General features: G+C 37.2%; 3 protein-coding genes across 7 annotated transcripts in view; all 3 read left to right on the plus strand.

Moving 5' to 3' along the window:
• The window catches only part of pbx1a (pre-B-cell leukemia homeobox 1a), a 53,578-nt gene extending 47,437 nt beyond the window's left edge, over positions 1-6,141 (plus strand). For all 3 annotated transcript variants that reach the window (XM_059344777.1, XM_059344778.1, XM_059344779.1), the window contains 2 exons: positions 735-824; positions 4,663-6,141. In XM_059344777.1, coding sequence (XP_059200760.1) covers positions 735-824; positions 4,663-4,755 — 183 coding nt within the window. In that variant the 3' untranslated portion in view covers positions 4,756-6,141. The remainder of the gene's footprint in view (positions 1-734; positions 825-4,662) is intronic.
• Positions 6,142-11,526: 5,385 nt separating this feature from the next.
• Positions 11,527-21,803, plus strand: prtfdc1b (phosphoribosyl transferase domain containing 1b). The gene is made up of 9 exons (XM_059343842.1): positions 11,527-11,687; positions 11,930-12,036; positions 14,130-14,313; positions 15,324-15,389; positions 18,322-18,339; positions 19,772-19,854; positions 20,062-20,108; positions 20,245-20,321; positions 21,090-21,803. Exons 1-9 carry the CDS (start codon positions 11,640-11,642, stop codon positions 21,135-21,137), a joined length of 678 nt encoding a protein of 225 aa, XP_059199825.1. The 5' UTR covers positions 11,527-11,639; the 3' UTR covers positions 21,138-21,803.
• A 1,134-nt stretch (positions 21,804-22,937) lies between these two features.
• The window catches only part of arhgap21b (Rho GTPase activating protein 21b), a 39,228-nt gene continuing 36,663 nt past the window's right edge, over positions 22,938-25,502 (plus strand). The window contains exons 1-2 of one of the 3 annotated variants that reach the window (XM_059343837.1): positions 22,938-23,460; positions 24,349-24,542. In XM_059343837.1, coding sequence (XP_059199820.1) covers positions 24,471-24,542 — 72 coding nt within the window. In that variant the 5' untranslated portion in view covers positions 22,938-23,460; positions 24,349-24,470. Of the gene's footprint in view, positions 23,461-23,939; positions 24,081-24,348; positions 24,543-25,502 lie in introns of those variants that run through there. The other 2 variants (XM_059343839.1, XM_059343838.1) reach the window with 2 other exon arrangements.

Raw genomic sequence — 25,502 nt, forward strand, 5'->3', positions numbered from 1 at the left:
TTAATTACTTTTTTGACATGCACCAGTTTTTGACCTTATTCCAAAAGAGACAATATTCCTATTAAGCCGTTCACATGCGTAAGGAAAATTATTATTCCTCTAATATTCTCATTTACATGCAGTTATCAAAAAAATTGTTAATGTTCCAGTGGTTATGGACTTGTTTGACTGTGGAAAGTGTCCCTCTTTCATTCCTTCAACCACCTACCTGTTGATTTACAAGTCTTGTTTCTTAAAATTGGCATATTTGTGCTAATAGCCACTAGTTGATTCAAATGAGGGACATAAAGTCCTAATACAGGATCGTTGTCATGAAATCACACCTATTTGAACTGTGGGGAATACAGTTTCAGTGTCTTATTTGCCTTCAACAAGGAACTCTCACAAGGAAAGGGTAAAAAAAATATAAATCTTGTTAGTAGTGTGCAGTTATATGTACAAGGATGAGTTGCAAGTACTACTAATGTGTGATTTTGATGTGTTATTTAACCACAACTGCAAATGCATTACTAATTAGTGACTTAATGTTGTTTTTCTTGTTTTTCCGTCCTTTTGCAACGTCTGTTATCGAGCTTGTAATAGCAGCCAAATCATTCTGATTCGTTGTTTGTAACCTTTTCTTGTTTACGGTACCCTTTTACTATCAGACTGACCTTTCCCTGTGCATGGCTGTCTTTGTTATCCAGAGCTTTTGTCTGACCAGGCCTTTTGTCTGTGTGTCCCCGCTGTTCCAGGTGGATACCCTTCGCCATGTTATCAGCCAGACCGGAGGATACAGTGACAGCCTCGCAGCCAGCCAGATGTACAGTCCACAGGGCATCAACGTAAGACCTGTAAACAATCTCCTTCTGTCCTTCTCAACATTTTCTTAGCTGTGTTACTTTGCAGCGATCCCCCAGCTGCAGGATGTGTGTAATATTGTGTAATTCTGTGTGTACGCTGGGATGCCACTTAGCAGAGTTTGCCGAGGTTGGGCTGTTGTCCAGCTAGTTGCCCCCCTGCTCCAGTCGTGCCCTAGGTGGCAGGCAATGAGGCAGCTACCAGGCTGAGTAGCTGGACACGCTCCTGGTCTGTCGGAGGATATTAGCGTTAGCGAGACACCTGCAGTCGACAGGAACAAGGACACAGGTGTCATCCTCCCTCCCATAGCAGCTCTTACGATGGCACCATAGGACAAGTCATACCTCCTAACACCGGCGCCACAAAAAAAAGTTGCTAATTCTTAAAATAACTCTTTAACTAGCCTGTCAGAGGCTGGGGCAGTGTTCTAGGTCTCCTTGCTGGGCTGGGCGGGGCGGGGCAGGCAACACTGGAGGCAGTGTGTTAGCATGTAGATCCATAGCGACAGGCTGCGCGGGGCTGAACAGAATCAATACGACAGTCACAGGGACAGAAAGAGCGGGGCTCTGGGCTAACAGTCCAAGCACATTGGCCAGATCATTCATCCACAGGAACAGCGGCACTGACAGCCAAGCCTGCAACACCCCTCACGCTAAAATAAGAACATGGATGCATCAAGCCGGTTACAACATACAACAGGCTCAGCTGGAAACAGTTGCTCAATACGCTCTGTGGTGTGTTGGACTGATGACAACATATTTTGTTTTTGTTTTTTACAAGAAGTGCAAAACCAAACTGGTGTTAATAGGAATTCATTACAGAGATTATGAAACTCTATGAATTGGAGCATGTGTCATTGGAGTCAGAGAAATAAGTACCTAATGAAATTTTTTTTAAAAAGTCAGGATGTTGTTTAATATAACAAAACACTATTGAAGGTATTTCAAGAATCTCTTGGATTCTTCAAACCATCTTGATGAAAAAAATATTCTATGATTAAGAAAATAAAATAAATGTTTTTTATGCACTATCATAATGTCAATCTTGAGATTAATCCTGATTAATTAAGACTAAAATTAATTACTAAAACAGGATTTTTGTCGGCTAACTAAAGCTTTAGAAGTTTTTAAAACTGACTAAAATTAATTCTGCTAAGGTCTATTTAAAAAAATGTTTTCAACCTTTATTCATACAGGTAATGTCATTGAGACACTGGGTCTCATTCTCAAGAGAAACCTGATTAACATACAACAGCAAAACAACACACAGTTACAGGACATTCAACCCCCCAAAAAGTCTGAGACTAAACTAAATCTAAAATAGCTGCCATAATTATCACACTTACCAAAAATAACATATCTTCTTGCTGAATTACTACAATATAAACCAAAATAGCCTTATTATCAATTATATTGACATTTCTTTGCAATATTTAATATTTTTATACTATAGAACACATTGAGCCATCACACGAAATAAAGAAATAAAATATTATGCAGTGATGCATTTAAAAAAATAAATTAATAAATCCTTTATTTTTGTAAAACTTACAATTTACTCCGGAATTGATTTCTAGCTGCATCATTCACCCCAAATAAAAATGTATTTGAGAAGATTATGGTGATGAGTCTCTTATGGTTCTTCAATAAAAGCACTTTAAACAGAAATTCAGTATTCAAGTACAGCTTGTGAATGAAGTGTTGGTGCTTGTATTTATTTAGCCCATATATTGTTTTTTTTCTTTCTAAGATCTACTGACTGAACTCTTGTGGTTCACCTCTCCTTCTTTATCCTTGAACAGCAATTACACCCCGCAAATTGCTGGTGGGTGTTGCCTCTCTCAGAGACTGAAAATGTTGTTTTTTTCTCTCATTCTTTCTTTTTTTTCCCCCTCTTGCTTCTGAATAAGATGACAGACAGTCTTTACGCAAAATAACAGGGTTTGGAAATAAGAGGCTGCCAAAGCACGTCCCCAGCTCTCGCTAATAGCGGTGAAATTGCAATTAATGTCCTTAATGGTCTTTAGTAACCTTTTATCATGATTTGAGAAGGCCTCCATTTTAAAGAGCTATTTTTTTTAATTGTGATAATTTATTCTTTTATCAACCATCTCAGGGGTATATTCTGAGATATATGAAAGGTCTGCGTATTCTGTGTTTCATCTCTTCTGTTTATGTCACATTATGTCAGCCGTTTGCAGGCGAGAATGAAGGAAGTGGTGCGATAATATTTTTAATGAAGAGTCTCTTGAAAACGGTGTTTGTCAGTTTTTTTGTGCTCACTGTAAAGTAGCAGTTGGATAAAAAAACACTGCTATAGGTAGCTTTCATATTTTGCATTTGAATTTACAGTTTATATAGTAATTTTATTACTTTAGGGACCAAATATACAGACTCAAAGGCACTTCCATCTCAGATTGAAGCTATTTTCTACATACTGAATATTTTTTTAAAGCAATACAAATATCAGCATGACCAGAGATTAATTTTAAGTAAAAGACAAGGTGTTGTGATATTCTACACTGATGTTAAAGTCAACAAATCCCAATACCCTACTGTAAATGTTTAATCAAGCACCATTCGCCAAGGCCACGTCCTGTTTGGGAGAAAGAATTGAGTGGCCACATAAGGGGAAAAACAGAAACATGTTGAAAAGCTGCTGAATAAAAGAATAGAAACAACTGTATTAACAACCAAGGCTTTCAAACTGAGATTTGAGGCACATGAAATATAAAAAATATTCTTTCTCAGTGTGGTAAATTGCCTAATGATGCAGGTGACAGTCAGTACTGATGGCAAGGTCCTAAAATAATGATTAGACATGGCTGAAAAAAACAAATGTTTGTTTAACAACAAATAAATCCATTCAAACGATTCTGGATCTATTTTTGCCAGAGCAGTTGCAGTTCACCTGTAAATATATATTAATACCTTTATTCATATTTATATGTATGGTGGCTCTGAGTGGTCAAACTAAAGGCTCTCTAAAGGCTGTTAACAGATATGAAAACCTGTTTGAAATCCGCATGTAAACATAATTAACACGCGTGAGATTGTATTTATTTTTGGGCTATAAATACGTACTTGCAAAGGCCTTATGCTTTAATAGTTTATACACTGTTGCCCATGAAGTTGGAATAATTTTGTTTTTAGACACGATCCTCTGTTTATTCCTATTTAAATGCATCCATAATCACTTTGGAAGAGATTGATTAATAAAGTTTTGAAAATGTATACATTATATCTGTCAAGAATAAATCACATTGTCACAATCATTTCATGGAAAGAGGTAAAAAAAATATATATACATTTTCTTCCTACTTTATGAGCAACAGTGTTAATATAAATATAGTGCATTTAAAACAACTCGGTGTTGCTGGACAGCTGGACACTGTAGTTTTTAATTGCACAAACAGAAGTGAATGGCACAATTGTCTGGGACTATTTTCAGCGGTGGATTGATACACATTTGGTGCTCTAGTGAGCGTTCACAGCAGAAGGACAGTGTATGTGGGATGACTCAAAGTGAACAACCGTGCCCACGTTCATGGTAATGAGGAAACATGGCATCCAGCCCAACATTGTGACTCACTGATGTGTTTTTAATAGTTTTTGGACAACAATGAAGCTCTACGGCACAGAGGAATAAGATATATCAGGCTTTGTCTACACAGTTTGTTATGGTTTTTATGGGATTTGCCGCCAGTAAGAGAAAATCTAGAATAGTGCCAACCTAATCCTAAAGAAACTTCTTTGCTAATACTGCATCATAGAGTTTAATGTGTTACCATGAAGCTAACTATTTCCTGTCTTATCTACACAGACAAATGGTGGCTGGCAAGATGCTCCGACTCCTTCGTCAGTGACATCGCCCACAGAAGGACCTGGAAGCGTTCATTCGGATACTTCCAACTGAATATATCCATCTCCACACCTCATCTACAAAAACCATGGACTGACCTTGATATTCACAGTATTAAAGAAAGGAATTCACTGCCCCAAAGTTTGGAGAGGTACCGTGAAATCCGAACCAGAAAAAGAAAAGTAATATTTCCTCTGCTTATAACGTTGGACATTTGGGATACAAACAAAAAGTTTCACAATAAAAATCAAAACAATGCCGCAATCAATGGAGACGTTTGTACAGATTTCACATTATATTCAGAGGGCTGGGGTTACTTATTCACTCGTAATGTTTTCACTCATAATGATGAAATGATATGATAAAGAAAATAAATCAAATCATTGGTTTTAACTGAAAATACTTCATTCTACCTCTCAGCCACTAAAAAAAAGTAGAAAAAATATGTCAGTGACCATTATTTGTTTTGTAAAAATGAAACTTTTGTCTTTGCAAGCAAGAGGCACATCTTCTTACTTACATTTTGTTGTCTCTCACCTATTCTATGGTACGCCATTTAGACTTAAATATTGCTCAGTTGTTTACAATGTGTGCTTGATAAAAGTATGTTCATCTTCCCCTCTGTCTCCGACGAGTCAAAACAGAGTTCTGTCAGGAGATTTTACCTCTAAGGTAACCCTGTGAAGTATGTTATCTGTAAAACAATAAATAAATACTTGTCATCAAATCGGACAAGCTTGACATCATTCATTAAGATGGAGGATACAGCAACCTTAAAAACAAATTATTTTTCAGTCTGTTGGTTTTGGTTCTGCAGCATAATGGTCGAGTGACAGTCACAGAGTAGCAGGATTCACTGGTGCAATGAGAAAAACAGGATTTTTTGCTCTATGCTGCTCAAGGAGAACTTTTTTCTTTAAATGTACTTGAATCTTTTATATTTCTTATTGTTTTCCACCGCCACCAAGACAGAACAAAAGTTTTTGACAATGCCAAAATGCTGATGTAACCAAAAAAACTGTCAAGTCAACAGTCAGTTTTAATACGTTCTTTCATCAAATATAAACAGCATTGTGTCTTTCTCTTCTCATTTAAAGGACCAACTTCTGTTCTTTAGCTCTGGTGCTACGATCCAGTGAATAACTACGGAAGCCCTGAGAGGCAAAAACTGGTGATCAAAGTCTGATCTAAACTGTTTTCTTTCCTGTGTTTATGACTGAAGAACAGGTGGGGAAAAAAAGCTTTTACCAGGATAATAATCTTAGTATTCAAGTTTGTGAATTTTTTTGTGAAACAGGTAGAAAAAAATAGAGCAGGTGATTGCACCACTATGTTCTAAATAGGACTTAGATCGTTCATGTTTTCTTCTAGAAGAGTTTTTCAGAATTCCTTCAGGCACTCTACAGACAAGCTTCATGTATTGTGTGTTAAGTTATATAACACGACTGACATGTCTTTCTTTTTCTGCTAATCTGCCGTTTATAAAAACAGAAAAACAAAAAATAACATCCTGATAAAAATACAAAAATGCTATAATGTTTTTTTTTCCACTTGTATGACAGATACAGAAAATATTTAGGTACTTATATTAGGGAATATACGGTACTTAGGACGATTATCCTGTCAGTCTGGGTGTCGCAATGTACCTGTATTGATGATAACAATAATATTTAAAAAATTAAATTCTTATGTCATCATTATTATTTATGTGATAATATTGTGTAAATAATCCAGCGCCTCTGCAATAATTTCCATTTTTTTCTGTTCTTACTTTATTCCAAGAGAGAGATAAAGATACAAAATCTATCACATGTTTAAGATTAATTTGACTGATTGTTTTTTATATAACATATCACAATAGTACATGTTGCTCATAAAAAATAATAATAATAATATTTTTAATAATTAATAAAATATTTTTTACCTCTTTCCATGAAATGATTGGGACAATGTGATTTATTCTTGACAGATAAAGTGTATATCTTCTCAAAACCTTATTAATTAATCTCTTCGAAACATATCACAATGAAAATGAAACCATACTTAACACAGGATTATGTCTGAAAACGAAATTATTCCAACTTTATGGGCAACCTTGTATCTTTTTATAGTGAACTATTTTTGCCATGATAATAATTTTGTGATATCATGACAGCCCTACCTGACAAAACTTTTTACCTGTTTTTAAGTCCTAAACGCAGGAGAGTAAAACAATTGGATCACCAGATTTTTTTTCTCTCACTTGCCTCTCTGGGCTTCTGTAATAACGCTGTCCCATTGAAAGAAATATGAGAAGATTTATCACTTTCTACGGAAGAGAAAGTTTGTCAAGAACGTCTGTAACTGAGTTTGTTTTTCAATACATGAACCACAATCCACTTAAACAGGGAAGTCATTATGTTAATAGAGTTTTACGGTGGATCTTTTCTCCTGTATCTGCAGCACAGGTCCAGAAATGCTTCAGCATGGAACCTCTGCTCATCGCCATAAAAGAAGCATCTGGATGCGGCTGAACTGCCGCCCGGCTCTAACGAGGACACTTTGATGTAGAGACAAAGTTACATTCCTCATTTTAATGAATGGTGTCCTCCTCTGGGCGTTTATTTCCATATAGAGCATTCAAGTCAATATATTACTCTGCTGGTACTGCTTTAGCAACCGTAGAACTGACACCAAAACAAATGTAGACATTTGAATTCATGCTTGTCTCAGTACTGATTTTTTTTCAGTATCAAACATTTATGAACATTGTAAATGTTAACCATTAAGCACTAAAGAAGGGACAAGTCATTATGTCAAATAATGTGTTTTCGGAGCAGTCTAATTTTGTTTATAGACACTTTTTACGTTGTGTGGCCTATTTGTTTTTTTGTATTTTGTTTTGTTTATGGTATGCTTAATGTAGGCTATTACTTTTTTTGTTTTGTTTTTGCTTTCCTACTCTCGTGAATTAGCTCATGAACTTTCGACATGTGTTTATGTGCACCATTGTGCTTGACTTGCTTTGTTGAAAAGGGTTTTCAACACATTAAAAATGATATGTAATACAGCGAGATTATACATCAGCATTTTTTTATTGTGGAGTTTACAGAGCAAAGACATTTTCATTTCATTTTGCTCACCATCACACGGAGGCATGAGACGGTAATCACAGTCACTGTTGTGATAACTGAAAGTCAACCAAGGTCAGCGACTGCCGGGAGAAAACAATCCCTTTTATGGCTCTGTGTGTTTTCTGCCTTCCATTATGGATCCGATACAATATGTTAGGACTGCTAACATCATCAAGCTGAAGATTTTCTTCCTGATTATTTGTTTGGTCTACAAAATGTCAGAAAACATTGGAAAAGCAGGAAATCTCCATATTTGAGAGGTGGAAAATAGCATTTTCTGACATTTTCAACTGTTACTTTAACAATTAATTGGTTGTTAAAAAAGTTAAAGTCAATCAACTTATCGATCAGTCTAATTGTTGCAGCTCTACATAAACAAACTCAGACACAGGAACACATCATGAAAGAAAGAAAGAAAGAAAGAAAGAAAGAAAGAAAGAAAGAAGGAAAGAAAACATTTGTGTGTATCAAGTTTCAGATTTTTTTTACTTTCAGGAACAAACAAACTTATTCAAATCTCTGATAACTACTTTCTGAATATTCCTATAAAGCAATAACTTCAGCAACATTTTAATGAATATATAATACCTTCTTAGTTTTAAGGATAAAGCATAAGTATTGTATTCAGCTGGAATATTGAGGAACTTGTATTTCACTTGAGTCTTTCTTGCCACTTTCCGATTCTACTCCACTATTATTTTATTTCACTAAATGTATCTAACAGCTTCTTTTCCACAGAAAACATTTGATTATTTTAATGTATTTTCAAAATAATTGTGAGGTTTGTGGTATTGATTAGACAAAACAAGCACTGTAAAGATGTCCCTATGGACATCTTTACAATTACCCTATGGTAAATGTGTCGATGTTTCTCACTATTATTGTAACCAAACAATCAAACGATTAATGGAGAAAATAATGAGCAGATTAGGCCATAATGAAAATAATCAGTAGTTGCAGTCCCATACAAAATATTGAGCTTCACCTCAACCAACTACAGCAGGAAATCCTGCTTTTACATTAACATAATAATAATGTAATGATATAATATATAATAGTAGAACAGTCTGTTTTTCTGCATTGGATGCTCTTACTTTTTAACTCAAATACATTTTTCTGGCTACATTTGCCTACTTTTACTAAAATAACATTTTCAACGCATGCCTTTTACTTGTAACAGAATATTGTAAAGTGCAGTATTAGTGTTTTTACTAAAAGAAAGAATCTTCCTCCGCTATTGCCTATATTTACTGTATCATCAACAAATCCCATGAAAACACACAAAAAAAATCCATTAATATATCCCTATAAAAATGTGTCACAAATATATATATATATCATTGCATTTCAAACATCACATTTGAAAAAACAGCTTGTCAATGTAGTTTTTGGCAAATAGCATTCAAACAAAGCTAAATATTGTATTTGTCCCTCAGTGTGGCACTGTGGGCCATCAAATAAAAAAGAAATATCCCAATTCTTGTATTTAGGTCATCTTACACTCAGTTTTTGTCATCATACATTTCCAAAATGTGAAGAGAGGAACACGTCCTTGAGAGATCCTCCCTTCAAATACTACAAACAACACGGCTGACACTATCTGGCTGGACAGTTGCATGTCTGACAGAATTACTTTCATGGCAACTGAATATTCATAATTGGCCCAACAACAGGGAGCGAGGGTATGAGGGAGCAGTTGGTTGTAAAGTCTGCGGACGGTCACAGGCCTTGACTGCTGAGCGAGTGTGAAATGCCAAAGCCAGACTGCTCCCCTGCGCCTGGAGGGCAGCTGAGGAGCTCACCAACAGAGAGGGCATCAAAAACAATCTGACAAGACTTCCATCCAAAAAACATCTCCTGGCTTCGCTCAGACGCTCATCAGCATGATTATCACAACAACAGGCTGGCTGTATTGTTAATCGAGACACAAATTGTAAAGATAAGTTGTGAAGAAAATGTAATTTTTTGAGGGGATTTTGTCATGCAGCGTCGTTTTTTAACACCTCCTCATTCCTCAGGGGTGGTGACACTGTGCACGCTGATTGAAATCTAATGTTGCTGTTGACATCTGCCTCCCCAGCTGTCATTGTACCGCTGCTTATAATTACAGCTGCCGTAGAAGAGCATGGGTGGGTGGCTCAGACACCTTGTCTCCCCCTCTCAGCAGAGCCCAGCAGCCTGCTTTAATGTGCAGTGACACAACAGCCCAGACCCCCATGCTGCTGCTGCTGCTGCTGCTGCTGCTGATGCTGCTGCTGGACGGACTGACCACATGAGTCCCTGTGTGCTTCGTCTTAAATTCACTCATTTACACACTGTCACACACACATACCAATTATATTGTGCATATGAGACTTGGTGTGGCATCTGGAGCTCTTAAATGACAAGTCTTTCTTTTCTCTTGTTTAGGCAGATACGATTAGAAGATGTTTGAGAATGTTCAATAGAGTGTTGGCCTCAAAATTATGGGCACACTGAATTCGATAACAAACAAAATGATTTGATTAGAACAAAAGCAGTGTACAGAATGGGGACACGTGTCTGTCCCTCTCCACAAGATGGCGATGTTTGCACATTTGTTCAAAAACAAGTTGATGGTGGTCAGCTCTATTGTCGCTGAACTAAGACTATTCTTCTTGTTTTCTGCTTTTCCTTTACCAAAATCATTTGTTCTGTCCCCAGGAGGGATGACATAGTCTTGTCTGCCTTCCCCGCCGACCTCTCCCTCCTTCCTTCCCTCTGTGATGCAGATTTTTTTTCTGATTTATGCCTCTGTCTTTTATGACCAGTGGCAATTAAATGGGGTCTTTGTTTGAGTTACTTTCTCTTGTATTTCCATGTAACTCAACAACATTGCTGGTAGAAGCTGTTCTTTTAACTAGTGTAACGTAGGAGCTCCCATACATTAAGTAATTTATAATTATTTATAATATATTTTCCAGTCGTGGGTAAAGAAACAGCATAAGGACGAGTTCACTTTTTACTGTTTTGTCAGGTGTTCAGAGAACAACAATGCTTTACTAATAACACGCCCAAAACAAAAGCAAAGTACTTCCACAATGTGAATCCAACAAAATAAACTAGTCCCAAATTAAATAAACAATAGTTAGATTAAATTATAAGGTTTAATACATTTTGCAATAAATTACTATTACTATTTGACTAAATTGTAAATACTTAATAAAAAGAATAGTGAAACCAAAATAAATCTCATATGACATTACCTGTAGATTAAAAATATTTTACATCTAAAATAATGCGGCTTCTAAGTGTGTTCATTATGAATTCACCTTGCTTAGTTATGACATTAAAATGTTGCTTATACATTAAGGCCTCAGTAACAAGACTCCAATAGCAGGCCTACTTACAGTAACTTTGACAGAGGCCTAATTTGTGGTGGAAGAAGTACTCAGATGTCACTTATTATTTATTTATCTATTATTTACTTATTGATACTTAAAAGTTTACTCTGTTCCAATTAAAAATCCTGTATTCGCATTTCTACTCAAGAATTAGCATCAAAATATACCAACAATACAAAAATTTAAAGTAGTCTTTGTGCATAATGAGCTGCACATCAGACGTCATCTGCTGTAAAAGCTGCAGCCACGTGGTAAACAGTGAAATAGTAATAATAAGTCAGTGTTGTGGCGCCCCTGGCGGCAGCAGCGCTGTATGACACTACATACAACAAACTGATAGTTTCAGCGAGCATTCCCTCTCCCCGATGCTCCTCCTCTCTCCGCATGGTGCTAAGTCCTTCTGAAAGCTTGCACTACCACTTTCCTCACACAAGAGCCCTTTTCTGCGTCGCCAGCAAACAACATGGCAGACGTTGCCGTCCAACCCGACGGAGGAAGCGGCGGGATTGTGGTAAATAAATTAGGAGAAGAACACGAAGAATGCAGGACAAGTGTTGCATGGCGTCCTCCGACAGGGCAGGGAAAGTTTACTGCTGCATGATGCACAGGCACTTTCTGCGCATTCAGGCAACTTTGCACACCTTGTAGATGTATTTTCTGTAGGCACATGTGTATCTTAGGCTTTCAACTTTGGTGTTCTACTACTTAAAGACGGTCAGTTGTGAAGCGAGATGTTTATCTTTTCCTTCCCAGATTAACGATGACTGGCCAGGCTACAGTTTAGACCTCTTCAGCTACCCAGCTCACTACTCCGGAGATTTAGACTGTGTCTTCATTCCGCATGGCGTCATTATGGACAGGTACAACACCTAACTAACCAAACTAACCAGATCCTGCAGCTGATCACACCAAACATTTCACAGATGGATTTGATCAAGGGTTGCACAACAGCTATATGTGACTTTTGGCAGATGTGAGGGATTCTGGGAAAATTCGGGAAATATTACTTTCTGTTGACAGAACTTTTTGGATTTTATCTTAACTTCAACAAAATGATCACTGTGGCAGAAAACTACCAACAAAACACACATCACCTCATAAACAGACCATTATAAAGTATCCTGGCCACAATTCACTATAGTTTTATGTCATTATAAAAGTAATACATGTATAGAAATTTTTATGTGCTTTTGAATGGAAATGCATGGAAATACAGTGTTAGACAATCATAGTTTGCATGGAGCGCTCAACCTTTAAAATGTGTTGTCTGATGACCAGCTTTTGTAACCAAAACAGAAAATATGGTTGCCAGTTATAGTCAGTAATGAAGGCATTAGGCAGTTATCCATCCATCCATCTTTTGTCCCCTCTTGACCTCCTTCAGTCAATTCAGAATGCCGCCAAGATTACTCAGTAAACGCTCCCACATCACCCTTGTCCTGAAGTCTCTTACTGGCTCCTTGTTGCATATAGGATTCAGTTTAAAATGCTTACTCTCTCATATAGAGCATTGCATGGTCAGGCTCCCCTATATATTGTTGAACTACTTCACCCATATCTGTCAGCTCGGTCTCTTAGGTCAAACACAGGACATCTTCTGTCTGTTCCACATACCCGTCTGAAAACACGAGGTGATCAATCATTTGAATATGTGGCACCCAAACTTTGGAACTCTCTGCCTCTCCCCCTACGGTCTGCTATTTCTGTGGAGTCTTTTAAAAATCACCTTAAGACCTATCTTTTTAGACAGACATTTGGATGACCACCATGAATTGTACATATTATTTTAGAATTTTTATGTTTTGTTGTGTTTTAATTGTGTTTTAACTGTGTTTTAGTTGTCTTGTGTTCCCCTATCTTATTTATTTTCTTTTGTTATCTGTAAAGCACTTTGTGATTTTATCTGTGAAAAGTGCTATATAGATAAACTTTACTTACTTACTTTCTTGCTATTTTCATTATCTTATCCGGGGCTGGGTCGCAGGGGGCGGCAGGCTAAGCAAAGCATAAAAAGACGTCCCTCTTCCCAGCCACAACTTCCAACTACTCCTGGGGGAACCCAAGACCCCAGGTCATATGAGAAACATAACCTCCAGCGTGTGCTGCGTCGACCCCGGGGTTACCCTAACCCTGAACGTCAGCTTAATAATGAAAATGGCAGTAACCACATTAACCAATCAAACAAGACATTCATATTCTAATATTATTCCCTTGACTATTGCCCAGCTGCATTAAAGTACGCTTGCATTGTTAAAGCAATACTTGTGGCCAAAAAAAGGAAAAAATTTTGGTATGGAGCCGCTAACCTTATTTTGAGCCTTATTATGGAGATAAAACTGCCTATTAAGCCTAAATTAGCCCACCAACATTTTTAATAGGTCATAATTAGCATTTATTAATTTGATTTTGTCAGTATGCAGCAAGGAGACAAGCGCAATGAGAGGCTGAACACCAAATATCCAGGAGATTTGGAATTGAAAGCTAGCATAACTAGAAAAACTCAAAACTAAACTAGAAGTACGCAAAATTTAGAGGTTATGGCACAGGGCGTACACCGTAATAAATAAAAATGTTATAGCATGTTATAATTATATTAATTAATGAATTAATTATATTATTAATATAATGTTATTTTCTTTGATTTGGATCAAAATGTACAAGTTGTGTGAGAGTTTTCGTTGGAATAGTTTAGCTGTAAATGTGGCTCTTCATTCACTTCAATTCATCTTCTGGATTCTTTGTTTACCGTGCAACAACAAACCGATTAAAGATGATACAGGATGATTATTTTGGAGGTTAAAATTATTGGCAAACTTTCCACCAAATTCCATTGAAATTAGTCAGTTTTTGAACTGGCATGCAAACTTACAAACAAGAGTGTCAACACCATTATGCTGCAGACAGATTGTTGTGAACGACAGCTTTTCAAAGTTAATTTTTCATGTGTTTACAGAACGGAACGACTGGCTAGAAACATCATGGATGACCTGGGGGACCACGACATCGTGGTGCTGTGTGTGCTGAAAGGAGGCTACCAGTTCTGTGCCGACCTGGTGGACAGGATCAAGGCTCTCAGCCGCAACTCCAACCACACGATCCCCATGAGAGTCCACTTCATCCGGCTCAAGAGCTACCTGGTGAGCCCTCCGCCCCAGACAGCCCTCTGGTGCTGAGTAATGTGTGTGAAAGTGAAGAGGCACTCTTCATGCTTAAGATTATCAGTCATGATGGTTCCCAGGAATCCCATGACTTAGTCAGATGAGGTGTGGTATATTTTATACAACATTGTGACAGTGGTATCTTTGTTGCCTTCAATATACAGTTTTCATGTGACAGGCAAGGGAGAACAAAAACACAGACGAAGCGATAGAATGAATTGACGATTTGCTTTAACTTGAAGTAGAGCTGTACATTCATAAAGTTGATATTCAGATTATAAATCAACAATTGAATGTTGCACAGTTTTTTTTCTCTCGTTCTGTTTAAATCTGGCATTTCACCACAGTTGCAGATCAGATTAGGCTACATTTAAATACTTTGTTTTATACTATTTGAGGATTTAGATTCCTGTGGTGGCTGAGTTGTTTTGTTTTCACATTTGTTTGATCCAAACATTTCCAATAACTTTTGAGCATTATAAAGTACAAATGTCCAAATTTGTTTAAAAAAAGACAGGTATGGAAGACAAGATTCCTGTCCATAAATGTGGCAATCTTCATATAAAAAAACCACTAAAGAGAGGCAAAATAATGTAGTCTTGTCAAATAATGTGCTTTACTTTCAAAGCAAGAATCCCTTCTTTTTTTATTGTGAATGTAGGCAAGGCATATTTATTTGTAAAGCACCATTCATACACAAGGTACTTCAAAAAGCTTTACAGAGGCATAGAAATGCATGAAAAATACAACAGACATTGAAATAGACATTAAAAGCATTAGAAGTTGCGTTAAAAGCAAAATTAAAACATGTAAGACAATAAAAGTGTATTTAGAAGACGATTAATACCTTATTGAAATAACGTATTAAAGATAATTATGGTCTATTGAATTTGTGTATAGCCAATTTTTTCAAGATGATGTATTATCACAACAGTGTCTTAACACGTTTAAAAGAAAAAAAATTACTTTGTGGTTTTTGATTTCCTCAGAATGACCAGTCGACGGAGGATCTTCACATACTCGGAGCGGAGGATTTGTCTTTTTTAGCTGGAAAGGTAATTAATCATCTTATCTCCACCACTGAGAGCAGTTTGATCCTTGGTAAATAACTCCCTCTGAGTCAGGTGAAGCATTATCATAAGCTCTCCTACAATAAAACAAACTCTGACAAGGGTCCTGGAGGTGGTGGGTACTGATATCTGGAGGCCTCAAGAGGGCAGCCTTCCCTCTAATCTGCTATCTCCCTCTCCATCTCAAGGAAACGCTTCAGTGCTTCCGTGAAGGAGATCAAAAATGGCAGTTTCTGACAAACCCAGCGGTGATCAGATACCAACTGTTGTAATGTGATTGTTTAAAGGCCTCCTCCACTTTATCTTCGTGGGAGGAAAATGTAAAATCTGTGTAAATGTGAGGATAAAGTTGCTGCTATCAAAGTAGATCAGGAGGATGACAGTGGTTGAGCTGTTACAGGCTCACTCTTCATATGCTTGTCTTGTTATCATGGAATCAAAATCAGTACGTCACTGGACTCTCTCTCTGTGTGTGTGTGTGTGTGTGTGTGTGTGTGTGTGTGTGTGTGTGTGTGTGTGTGTGTGTGTGTCTGTGTGTCTGGGTGTCGGTGGACTGTTGCCAGATCTGACAGTGTACACTATTTACTATCGGCAGGGTTGGGCAGTGACAGATTACATGTATGTGGGATTATGTAATTAGATCACAAAACGATAAGTAACTAGATTGCATTTGAAAAAAAAATAGCTATTTAATTAGTTACATTATCAAAAATTACTTGATTAGATTTTAATCATATTATTATAATTAGATTCGACCAATTCTAAATGAGGAACATGTTCTAATGTAAATGATATTAGTTATGTTTAACAGTGATTTTTAAGGAAGCTAAGGTGGAAGGGAGGTTACAACAAACAAACACAGGACAGACCGGTGTTTGTGTGAAAGTATGAGTCAACATTGTTATTTGACAGTTGTGTAACTTGACTTGACTTAACTTTCGAGCATTTTACCTCATAAACCTTAATTCCAGTATTTCCGCCTGTTTCTTTTTATGTTTTAGTAGTCTTTTCTAAGCCTAACCATGTACCCTTTCCCCTCAAACATTAAACAAGTAGGTTTAGGTTTTGTGCCTTAACCTAAAAAAATCATCATTTCAAACAGTGACTTTCATCTCCAGCCTTCATAAGCACTCTAATTTAGTGAGTTGGGGGTAGTAGATCTTTAGATAGCAGGATGCCACATAGAAGAGGTGCAAGTCCTCTGAAAGCTGGGAACCTGAAGATTAATATGAGAGGTAGCACTGTATGTCAAGTTGTTCTAGTCATAAATGTGTAATAAAATTGAGATAAATAATTAATTGTTGTGAGGATTAAGAACATTATTATATGAGGTAATTCTCATGCTAATAAATTGTCTCAGAACTTTTTGGGTTGAAACCATTTGTTAAACAGATTTGTGGCTAAATTTGACCTTTTTAAAAATTTGACAATGGATTAAAAAATTGTGAAGATTGGTCATATTTGAGGGTGGAAACAAAATTAGGGTGAACTGTCCCTTTAAGAAGCGGGCTCCAGAATTTTTTTTTATGTGAAATGTGACTTGATTTCTCAAGTATCGATAAATTTAGTTGATTAGTTTTTCATTTGCATAAAGCTTATACAGCAGCATTTAAAACATCACTCTCCTGAATTAATTGGTTTGCTGTTTCTGCTCTTCACCACAACTGGTGTGCACAAGTTCACATTAAACCTGATTTGTAGCATTTTTTCCTTTTTTCCAGGTGTTTCTTCAGCTGATGGAGACATTAAGAAATGATGTGACAGACTGTCTGTGTGTGTACGTCTGCAGCTTGTTTGCATACAGTTTCTGCGTGTGTGCGTGAGAGAGAGAGCACAGGGATAAATTACTCAAACACTACTACAGGAGTCAGCAAGAGTATTTCTAAGTAATATAAATCAGCTGATCCGAACACTCACAGTCACGCAGTAATATGCCCCGTAGCCAGGCGTGGCTTAAATGCCTGCAACATGAATAGGATATGAGGTAGTAAGCTTGAGTCATTGCCGGCTGCTTTGCTCACAGTATTTTGAGCGTGCTTGTGAAATCCCTGAGCTCCCTGTGATGTACGACTAAATTTAGTCACCTGTTTGTTTCTTCCAGCGTCACATCGCTTTCTGTTACAAACTAATTGTGTGACAGGGAACATAGTTCATGTCACGCCTTGGCCTCCCTACAGTGTATCTGACAGACAGTAGATTCCCCTTTAATATATTGCTTATTCTTTTTATATTTCTCCAGGGTTTACTGTTGTCTAAATAAATCTGTATGAATAGTGAGCCCTAAACAAAGCAGCACAAAATGCTCGGCTGAACCCTTTGTTTGAAAAGTAGAGTAAAAGCTTACAGTTAGTTGTTTTTATTGTTACCCAGCTAAGTTGAACTGAAGCTTGGACTGTGGCTCATAATACACACAGAGTGGCCAGTTGTCTCCAGTTGATTAGGCAAACATTTGCAGAATCTCAGCTATTTCAGTGTGACATTCAAAGACGGACCGTAGGGACATAGATTTCCAGTGTGGATGAGGCTGACATTTTTCTGCTGCACTCTTCTGCCTGTATAATCACTGATATCATAAAACATAATAACGGCCTTCCCGATATGACGCTTGCTTTAATAATGTGGATGGTTATTGCCCATGTTTCAACACTTCTACCTTTACTTATCTCTAAAAATGAAGCTCGTAGATGATAATTTCCTTTAAGAATTGTTTTTAATTTAGTTCTCTCTTACTTTATAACACTTAAGTTAGCTGTACAGGTATTCAAAAATTCTCTTTTTTTACTGTAATTGTTGTATAATGTTTTGCTTCAATCGCTTCTTTCTTCTTTTATATTTGTGACTGTTCTGTTTGAATGTGTATGGTTTTCTCATAGTTTGCTTCCCTCCCTCTCTTCTCTCCCCAACACGCTGTCGTAAGAACGTACTGATTGTGGAGGTGAGTCATGTTTTTGCTTCTCTGTTTTTCCTCTTCACCAAATGGGCCTATTGTATTTTTTTTGCCGTGGTTGGCTATCCAGGTCAAGAGGAGCCATTTAAAGTTCTATTTTCTTCTGCAGGACCTGAGTTGAACATGAGAAAACTTTTTAATTGGGTGACCTATATTTTGGACATAAGAGCTGTTTTTATTTTTCCAACATATTCATAAAGTTTCTCTTGTTAGCATTAATTTGTAAAAGGTGCACTCGGGAAGAATTGACATTTACAGGGAAGCCATGCTTACTTACTGTATTTAGACTTTGCATGATTTAAAACAACAGTCTGTTAGAGCTCATACATATATAAGTATGGCCCGGCAGCCATTCATTGTTTTTGCCAGCAACACAGTAATGGAAATGTCTTTCTTATACTTTCCAATTAATCCTTTTAAAAGATATAATATGTAACTTTTCTGCATAAAATGTCTCAAAACAACCAGACCTACATTGTGTTATATATTTTGTTGAATTGTGCACTTTACCCCAAATATTTCCAAATTTTTTGGGAGAAATCCATAATTTAAATCAAGGTAACAGTTCTTTACTGTCGTATCCCCTTTGTTCATGTCAGCAGTGTGGCTGTCTGCCAGAAACTGTGATAAACTCAGTTTTAATCACGTTTTAAGCCACATTTTTCAAGGCCCTGGTCGTTTTAAACTTGATATTTTAATCAGATCAAAAATTTTAGTTATCAGATGTCTGGATCTAAAGTAAACAGAGGAACAAGCTAAGCAAACATTGGTGACAGCTTGGCTCTCTGTGTACTGAAGAAACAGTGATTTAAAAAGAAAAAAAGTTCTTCATTCCCGGTTTTAATCATCTGGTCTGTTTGAGACCTCTGTGGTTATGTCCTCTTATGATAAATCCTCTTTTTCTTGTTAGCCAATATATGAAAAATGTTTGTTATGAAAAAGAAACTAAGGGTTTTTTTTTTGTTTCTGTTTGATTAGACTTTCATACTTCCACTTTAAGACACTAACTCTGAGTAACAGGTCAGTGCTGTCCTGTCACAAGTGAAAAATGTTGAGTGTGAGTGTGTAAGGACGATCCTTTCTATATGAAAGGCATGTTGACCTACATCTACAGTACATGACAAAGCATAGTTCTGTGGCTTCGTTCCACCACTTCTTTAACCTCTTCCTGATGCCAGAGGTCAGAGGCATTTTTGTACAAAGAAAAAAGAAAATCACATTGGTTTTTAGATTCCCTTTTTCCAGTGTAAGTCACTTTTAGATAATACTCATAAGCAGTTATGCAATACAAGTACAGTGTGACCAACTTCTCCTTTTTTCACGTGTACTCCAGAGTGAGATAAATCTGTTTTTAGTCTTCATTTCCGTATTGGCAGTCTCTTGCTGTCTCAATCCAGTTTTTCTAACTTTCTCTCTACAGGCCATTGTAGGCACTGGAAAGACAATGAAGGCTCTACTGAAGCATGTTGAAGCCTTCAGGCCCAAAATGATCAAAGTAGCAGGGTAAGTGATAGCTGTAAACTCCTCAAAACCAAACCAGCCCAGTTGTCCTGCTTTGTGAATCACTCAGTTCCTTCCACTGCCTTCCAGTCTAGACAGAGAGAATAAGTGATGCAGGTTTCAGGCACTACTGTTTTAAAAATAAAAACCAGTCCTACATGACCGCTAGAAAGAGGTATGGTATGATAATGTCTGATTTTATTTTCCCAGATTGCTGGTGAAGAGAGTGCCACATAACTCAGCCTGTCTTCCTGACTGTATGTACCTGACCAACCCTTTAATGTGTTTATGAGTCAGTGCTTCATGCGAGCAACTGCTGCAGCTTGTTAGTCCATGAGTCAGTTGACAATGGAAGTATCTGCAATTAATGTTCCACTTTGTCTTTGATTTCAGACGTCGGCTTTGAGATACCCGATCGCTTTGTGGTTGGATATGCCTTAGACTACAATGAGTATTTTAGAGACTTGAATGTAAGTTGGTGCCTTTTTCATTTCAGACAACAGTGAGGTCATAATGTCTGGGAACACTAAGCATCGTCATATAAAGATATTTTAAGTGACGGAAAGTTAGTAACACAAGTATTGTTACCTAAATATGATGAAAAAAATGTAATGTTTTTATCACCTAACATTTCATAAATAATGTAAATATGAAAACAAAAAATAGAAATTGGTAACCAGCATCATATACTGTGCAAATGCAGTGCTTAACAAATTTATTAGACTATCCGTCATAAAAATGAGAAAACATAAGTATTTTAGAAATCTGTTAAAAGTTTGTTGTAAATTAAAATGTTATTTTTTTGGCAAATAACAAACGGATTTCACCTTTTTATACCCAAATTTGAGTCAGCTCACTGGGCTTCTCTGAGAAATCAAAAATTAATCAAGCATAACATTCAACCACTAAAACTCATTTTTCTGCTCAGGAATGCAAGTAGATCACTATAATTTGACTCTTAAGAAATAATAATGTGCTTTACTATTTTTACAGGTTTTTTTTGTAAAACTACATTTGAAAATTCATGGATAACAATAATTATATTTTACCATTAAATATATAATTTCAGTTAAAGAGCTTCTACATACTGGTGAATTTACCATTTCAGAAACATAAAATAATTTGAAAATGATTTTAGTAATTACTAACACTGTTCCTACTTTTCCGTAAGTGAGGGATTTAAGCACTAGTTTCACTACTGTACATTTTTGTATTGACTGCTTTTTCTCCTTTTACAGCATATCTGTGTGATCAGTGAAAGCGGAAAGATGAAATACAAGATTTAAAAAGATGGAGGCGCCTGTTCCACAGATGTCATCTAACAGCAAGCCTGAACATTTTCCCTGAGATGCCATTCATTTACAGCTGCTATCATGACATTTGATCTCAAGCATCCCGGGTTTTATTATAGCATTCCTTCTATTAATCTGTTTTAACAATAGACGGTGACACTTGACTGGTAACTTTAGCAGGGCATGCTTCACTGGGTTTTTAAAAACAACTTTATTCTTCATGTTTACAGAGGTGATTCTTCATTTGGAAAAAGTTTAATACTAGGGTACTGTTACTGTTTCTTTGTTAGTTTGACTCTAACACAAACGCCATCTTAATTTCACTTCTTCTTCTTATATGCAACTTAAAGAACTTGATAATCATGACCTGTATGAATGTGATAGTGTAGATGAGATAACAAAGGAAACACATCTCTTAAAATTAAAAGGGAGTTTTGTTTTATAAGAAAATTACTGATAGATTCTTACATTTACCTGTGTATACTCTGTTTTATTTAGTTTTCTACCTGTCAACGTTAGTGCTTAGGGGCAAACAAAGTAGTTTTGTAAACACTAACTGTACTACCTCTTTTTTTCAGTATTTGAGTTGTAGTGGGATAGTTTTGTTGAGTCTGTATTTGTTTTTTATAATTTAACATACCAGTAAAATATTTTTAAGGATTTCTGTTTGATCTATTACTGAAAAATGAACTACTGAAGGGAACAAAAGAGAATCCATTGAATTGAGCTGCTGTGCTCTTTGTACACACCTGTGCCATAAAAACAAAACCGTTTTTTTTTCCTGCTGGGGATTACAGTAAATTGACTCTGACCTTTTTAACTGAATTTAGCTCAGAGAATGAATGACTTGATGAAGATTTAGTGAATACTTTTTGCACATGGTGGAAAAAGTGTTCTTTACTTGAGTAAAAGTAACAACACTGTAAAAACACTAAGTAAGGGTCTTGTATTATTTCAATAACAGTTAATACTGTTTGGTGCTTACATGCATCAGTTTTTATAACCTGATCTTATCTTATTGCTCTGTTTTGTAGATGAAATATGAACCTGCAAAGAAAATAGTAACTATAGGTGACAACTAAATTTAGTGCAGGGAAAAAAATTATAATTTCCTCTGATATGTTATGAGGTATTAAGGAGGTCAAATGCAGCAATAGAAGTATTCAGATATTCTACTTAACAATAACTTGTTGCAGCTGGTAAAGTCGGGGTACATTTTGATTACCTTATATTCTGATCTGCAAAGTAACTGAAATAAATGTAGTAGGGTAAAAATATTTGCATACCAAATGTAGTGTAGTAGAAGTATATGTAGTGTAAAATGGAAATACTCAAGTATCTCAGCACTGTATTAAGAACTGCATTTGGTTAAATGTTCTTTATTTCCAACACTTTTTGTCTGGTCTGTCTATCAGGTACCAGTGGAATTGGCCAAACATTTAAAAGTTATTTTACAAGGCTTATATCCACATTAGAGCTGCTGGGAGTAGAACTGGCTGGACAGGACAGCTTTGTGAAAGTCTCCTCCCTAAACTGACCTCTGCAACAAAAGCTGCCAATCCCAAGAACAGGTGGTCCCTTATGGTGGAGAGGAATAAAGGGGACATTTGTCAGGGCCCTGAAAATCTGAGAATTTATTTTAGTTTACGGCCACAATCTGTTTAAGGACTGCCAGCGAATTTACGTTTCTAATCTGAATTATCTGCTGTGGGGAGTATACAATAAGAAAAAGATTATATACTGTGTGGTATGTGTGATCTCACATTCCACATCCACTGCCATCCACATGCCAGCGCTGCTCGACCTCCCTTTGAACCAGGACATGTGACTCCTCGTCCAAGCCTTGTTTATATGACACGAAAGCGGGCAGGGTTGTGAAAAGCCTCAAATGTGTTTGTGTTACTTCTACTTTGTCGTCCACAGACAGTGTCTGTTTGCTCCAGACTCAGTGAACTCCAGTTGAAACGGTTAAAAACACCACCTTTCACCAGCAGCGGCTTTTTTTTGTTATCTCGCACCTGATTGGCCCGCTCAAATGCAACGCCGCTTGTGATTGGCTGAGAGTTTCTTGTTGACCGAAGGTGGACTCCCAGAGAGTCGGGAACGCTGGAAGCGAAAATTTCCAGCTACAAAACTGCACCATGCGCCTCCCCTGAGTGGGTTTGGAATAATCACCGGGAAGCCGTCTGTACTCAAACTATATTACATTATGACAACGCCTGATCATCTTGGAGCTCCCACGCTATGATTTTACTTGCTTTTATAGACAACCGCCGCCGCTGTTGGCCGCTTGTAATGACGCTTCGCAACTACACAGGTAACTTTGTTTAAACTCCAGCCGTTCGTTAGCATGGATGCTAACCGCAGCGCTAGCAGCCTGTTGCCTCACTTGGTTTTGTTGTTGCTTTTACCCACTTTACAAGCTTTTACAGATAGCGTTCTCCCCGTATGTAACGTGGAAAGTGGCTACAACGTCTAACGTCGCGATTTAACTGTTTTTGTGGTGGCATTTTGTCAAAAATAACAAAGGAAAAGCTACATTTGTTGGTCGTCTGAGAACAACAGCTCGACACGCTCTGTTCGTGCCTGAGTTGACCATCGATCTTAAACAAGAGAAGTTCAAAATTCACCATCTGCAAATCACACAACCGGTGGTTTTATAATTCAGTTACAACCAGCACAGCGAACGTATCTAACAAACGCTTTATAATCCAGGTTTTTATGTGTTTGGTGTAACTTAATTTCAAATGTGACGGACCTTTATGTCGCCCTGCCTCCCGTCTGTAGTCCACTTGTTGCTGGCCATTCATTATGCAGTGCTGACGATCCACGTTGTTGTGTTTCAGGCTGAAGACTGCAAGCCTGAATAGTTGTTGCTTGAATAATGCGGCGATGATGTGGTTTGTCACATCACTGTCTTCACCACGTCCTCAAAAGGTGATAGGTGATACTCAGTTTGAGTACTTCTGTAACACTTGGCAACTTTGTTCAGGTAGAAAATGGAGTTGGGTCAAGACCTGATTGTCCAAAATTAGGCACCGATGGTCTGCTATTATGTGAACAACTGAGGTATTGATTCATGTTGGTTTACGGACGCTTGAACACTGTGATGTGCAACATCTGAGCAATGCATTTGAAAATATGCCTGTAATTCAACATGACAAAATGCAGTAACATGTTTCTCTGCCCCCTCTCTCTACAACAGATGGACTAAAAAATTCAGCAAGAATGGAGGTGTAAAATTGGACAAAGTGGAACATATTTGCATCCTGCTGGATACCTTTTGATATGGCCGTTCATGGATAACAGGATTTTAAGTGAAATTAAATGATGGCATCGCGTTGGGTTCATTCTTGTGAAGATGATGAGAGGCAACAAGCAAGATCTTCATTCTGTGAGGTAAACAACAACACGTCTCAAACCTCAGACTGTGTTAAATGGTGAAGGACATTTTTCAAATTGTGACCACAAAAGTGATTTTTAGGGGCAAGTGACTCTCTGGTTTCCCTCTCTGTTTGGTGTTGGTGGGGGAGTAGTGTGTTTGACACTTTGGCTCAGCTGTTTGTGCTTGTAACAACTCCTGCTGGATTGTTTTGCTCTTTTTCCCGGCAGCACTTCATTATTTTGGTTCTTTTGTGTTACTTCTAGCCATCAAATTTTAGATGTGTCCATGAATCCTATTTCTTTTTTTTTTTTTACCTGCTAGGGTTGATTATTGCAGATGCAGAGATCTCGGGTTTCCGTTGCAGAACAACATTTAATTAGATCTGATTTTTTAATCAAACTCGTCACTGGTTGAAGTGGAAGTGGGTGGAGACAATGGCATTGAAGCAGTTTATTCAAGCCCCGTCTTTGAGATTTTTAAGCTGTGACCCCCGTAATACCAGACAGAACACCATCTGCTCCTCTGAAAGCTTGTCGCCTGAATGAAGACCTTATGGTAAACTAGGTAGCAACTCCATACTATTTGAAATGGAAGGGTAGCTATTTATAGAATCTTAAGTTTTCTTTCATTCCCTTGATTGCCTCTAATCTAATATTCAGCTCTTCACTTAAGCCTCCCTTGTTCAAATGTGAATAGTTTGTAAATGACTGCACTAAAGCTCCTTGTGTTGTCACTTCAAACCATCTAGATGTACTGAATTTGATTTTAGATCATTGAATAGAGCACAAGAGTGCTGAGGATGCTTCAGTACTTAAAAAGATATTAAATCAAGTAATAAACTCTCTCTCATTAGGTTAGTTATCAGAACCCCATTTCATATGGGGCGGGGGGAGTGAGCACAATGATATTTTAACACAGAGCTCATTCATAAGTCATACTGCAGAGACAGCTTGTGTTTCATCCCTGTCTTTTTC

This window comes from Centropristis striata, chromosome 11 (genome assembly GCF_030273125.1).
Source record: "Centropristis striata isolate RG_2023a ecotype Rhode Island chromosome 11, C.striata_1.0, whole genome shotgun sequence".
In the NCBI taxonomy this organism is placed as follows: Eukaryota; Metazoa; Chordata; class Actinopteri; order Perciformes; family Serranidae; genus Centropristis; species Centropristis striata.

Excerpts from the sequence above, each read along its gene's own strand:
- prtfdc1b (XM_059343842.1), top strand. The coding sequence starts at position 11,640 with ATGGCAGACGTTGCCGTCCAACCCGACGGAGGAAGCGGCGGGATTGTG. Across the intron at positions 14,314-15,323 it reads TCCGGCTCAAGAGCTACCTG|AATGACCAGTCGACGGAGGA; the intron begins GTGAGCCCTCCG and ends TGATTTCCTCAG. Across the intron at positions 20,109-20,244 it reads CTCAGCCTGTCTTCCTGACT|ACGTCGGCTTTGAGATACCC; the intron begins GTATGTACCTGA and ends CTTTGATTTCAG.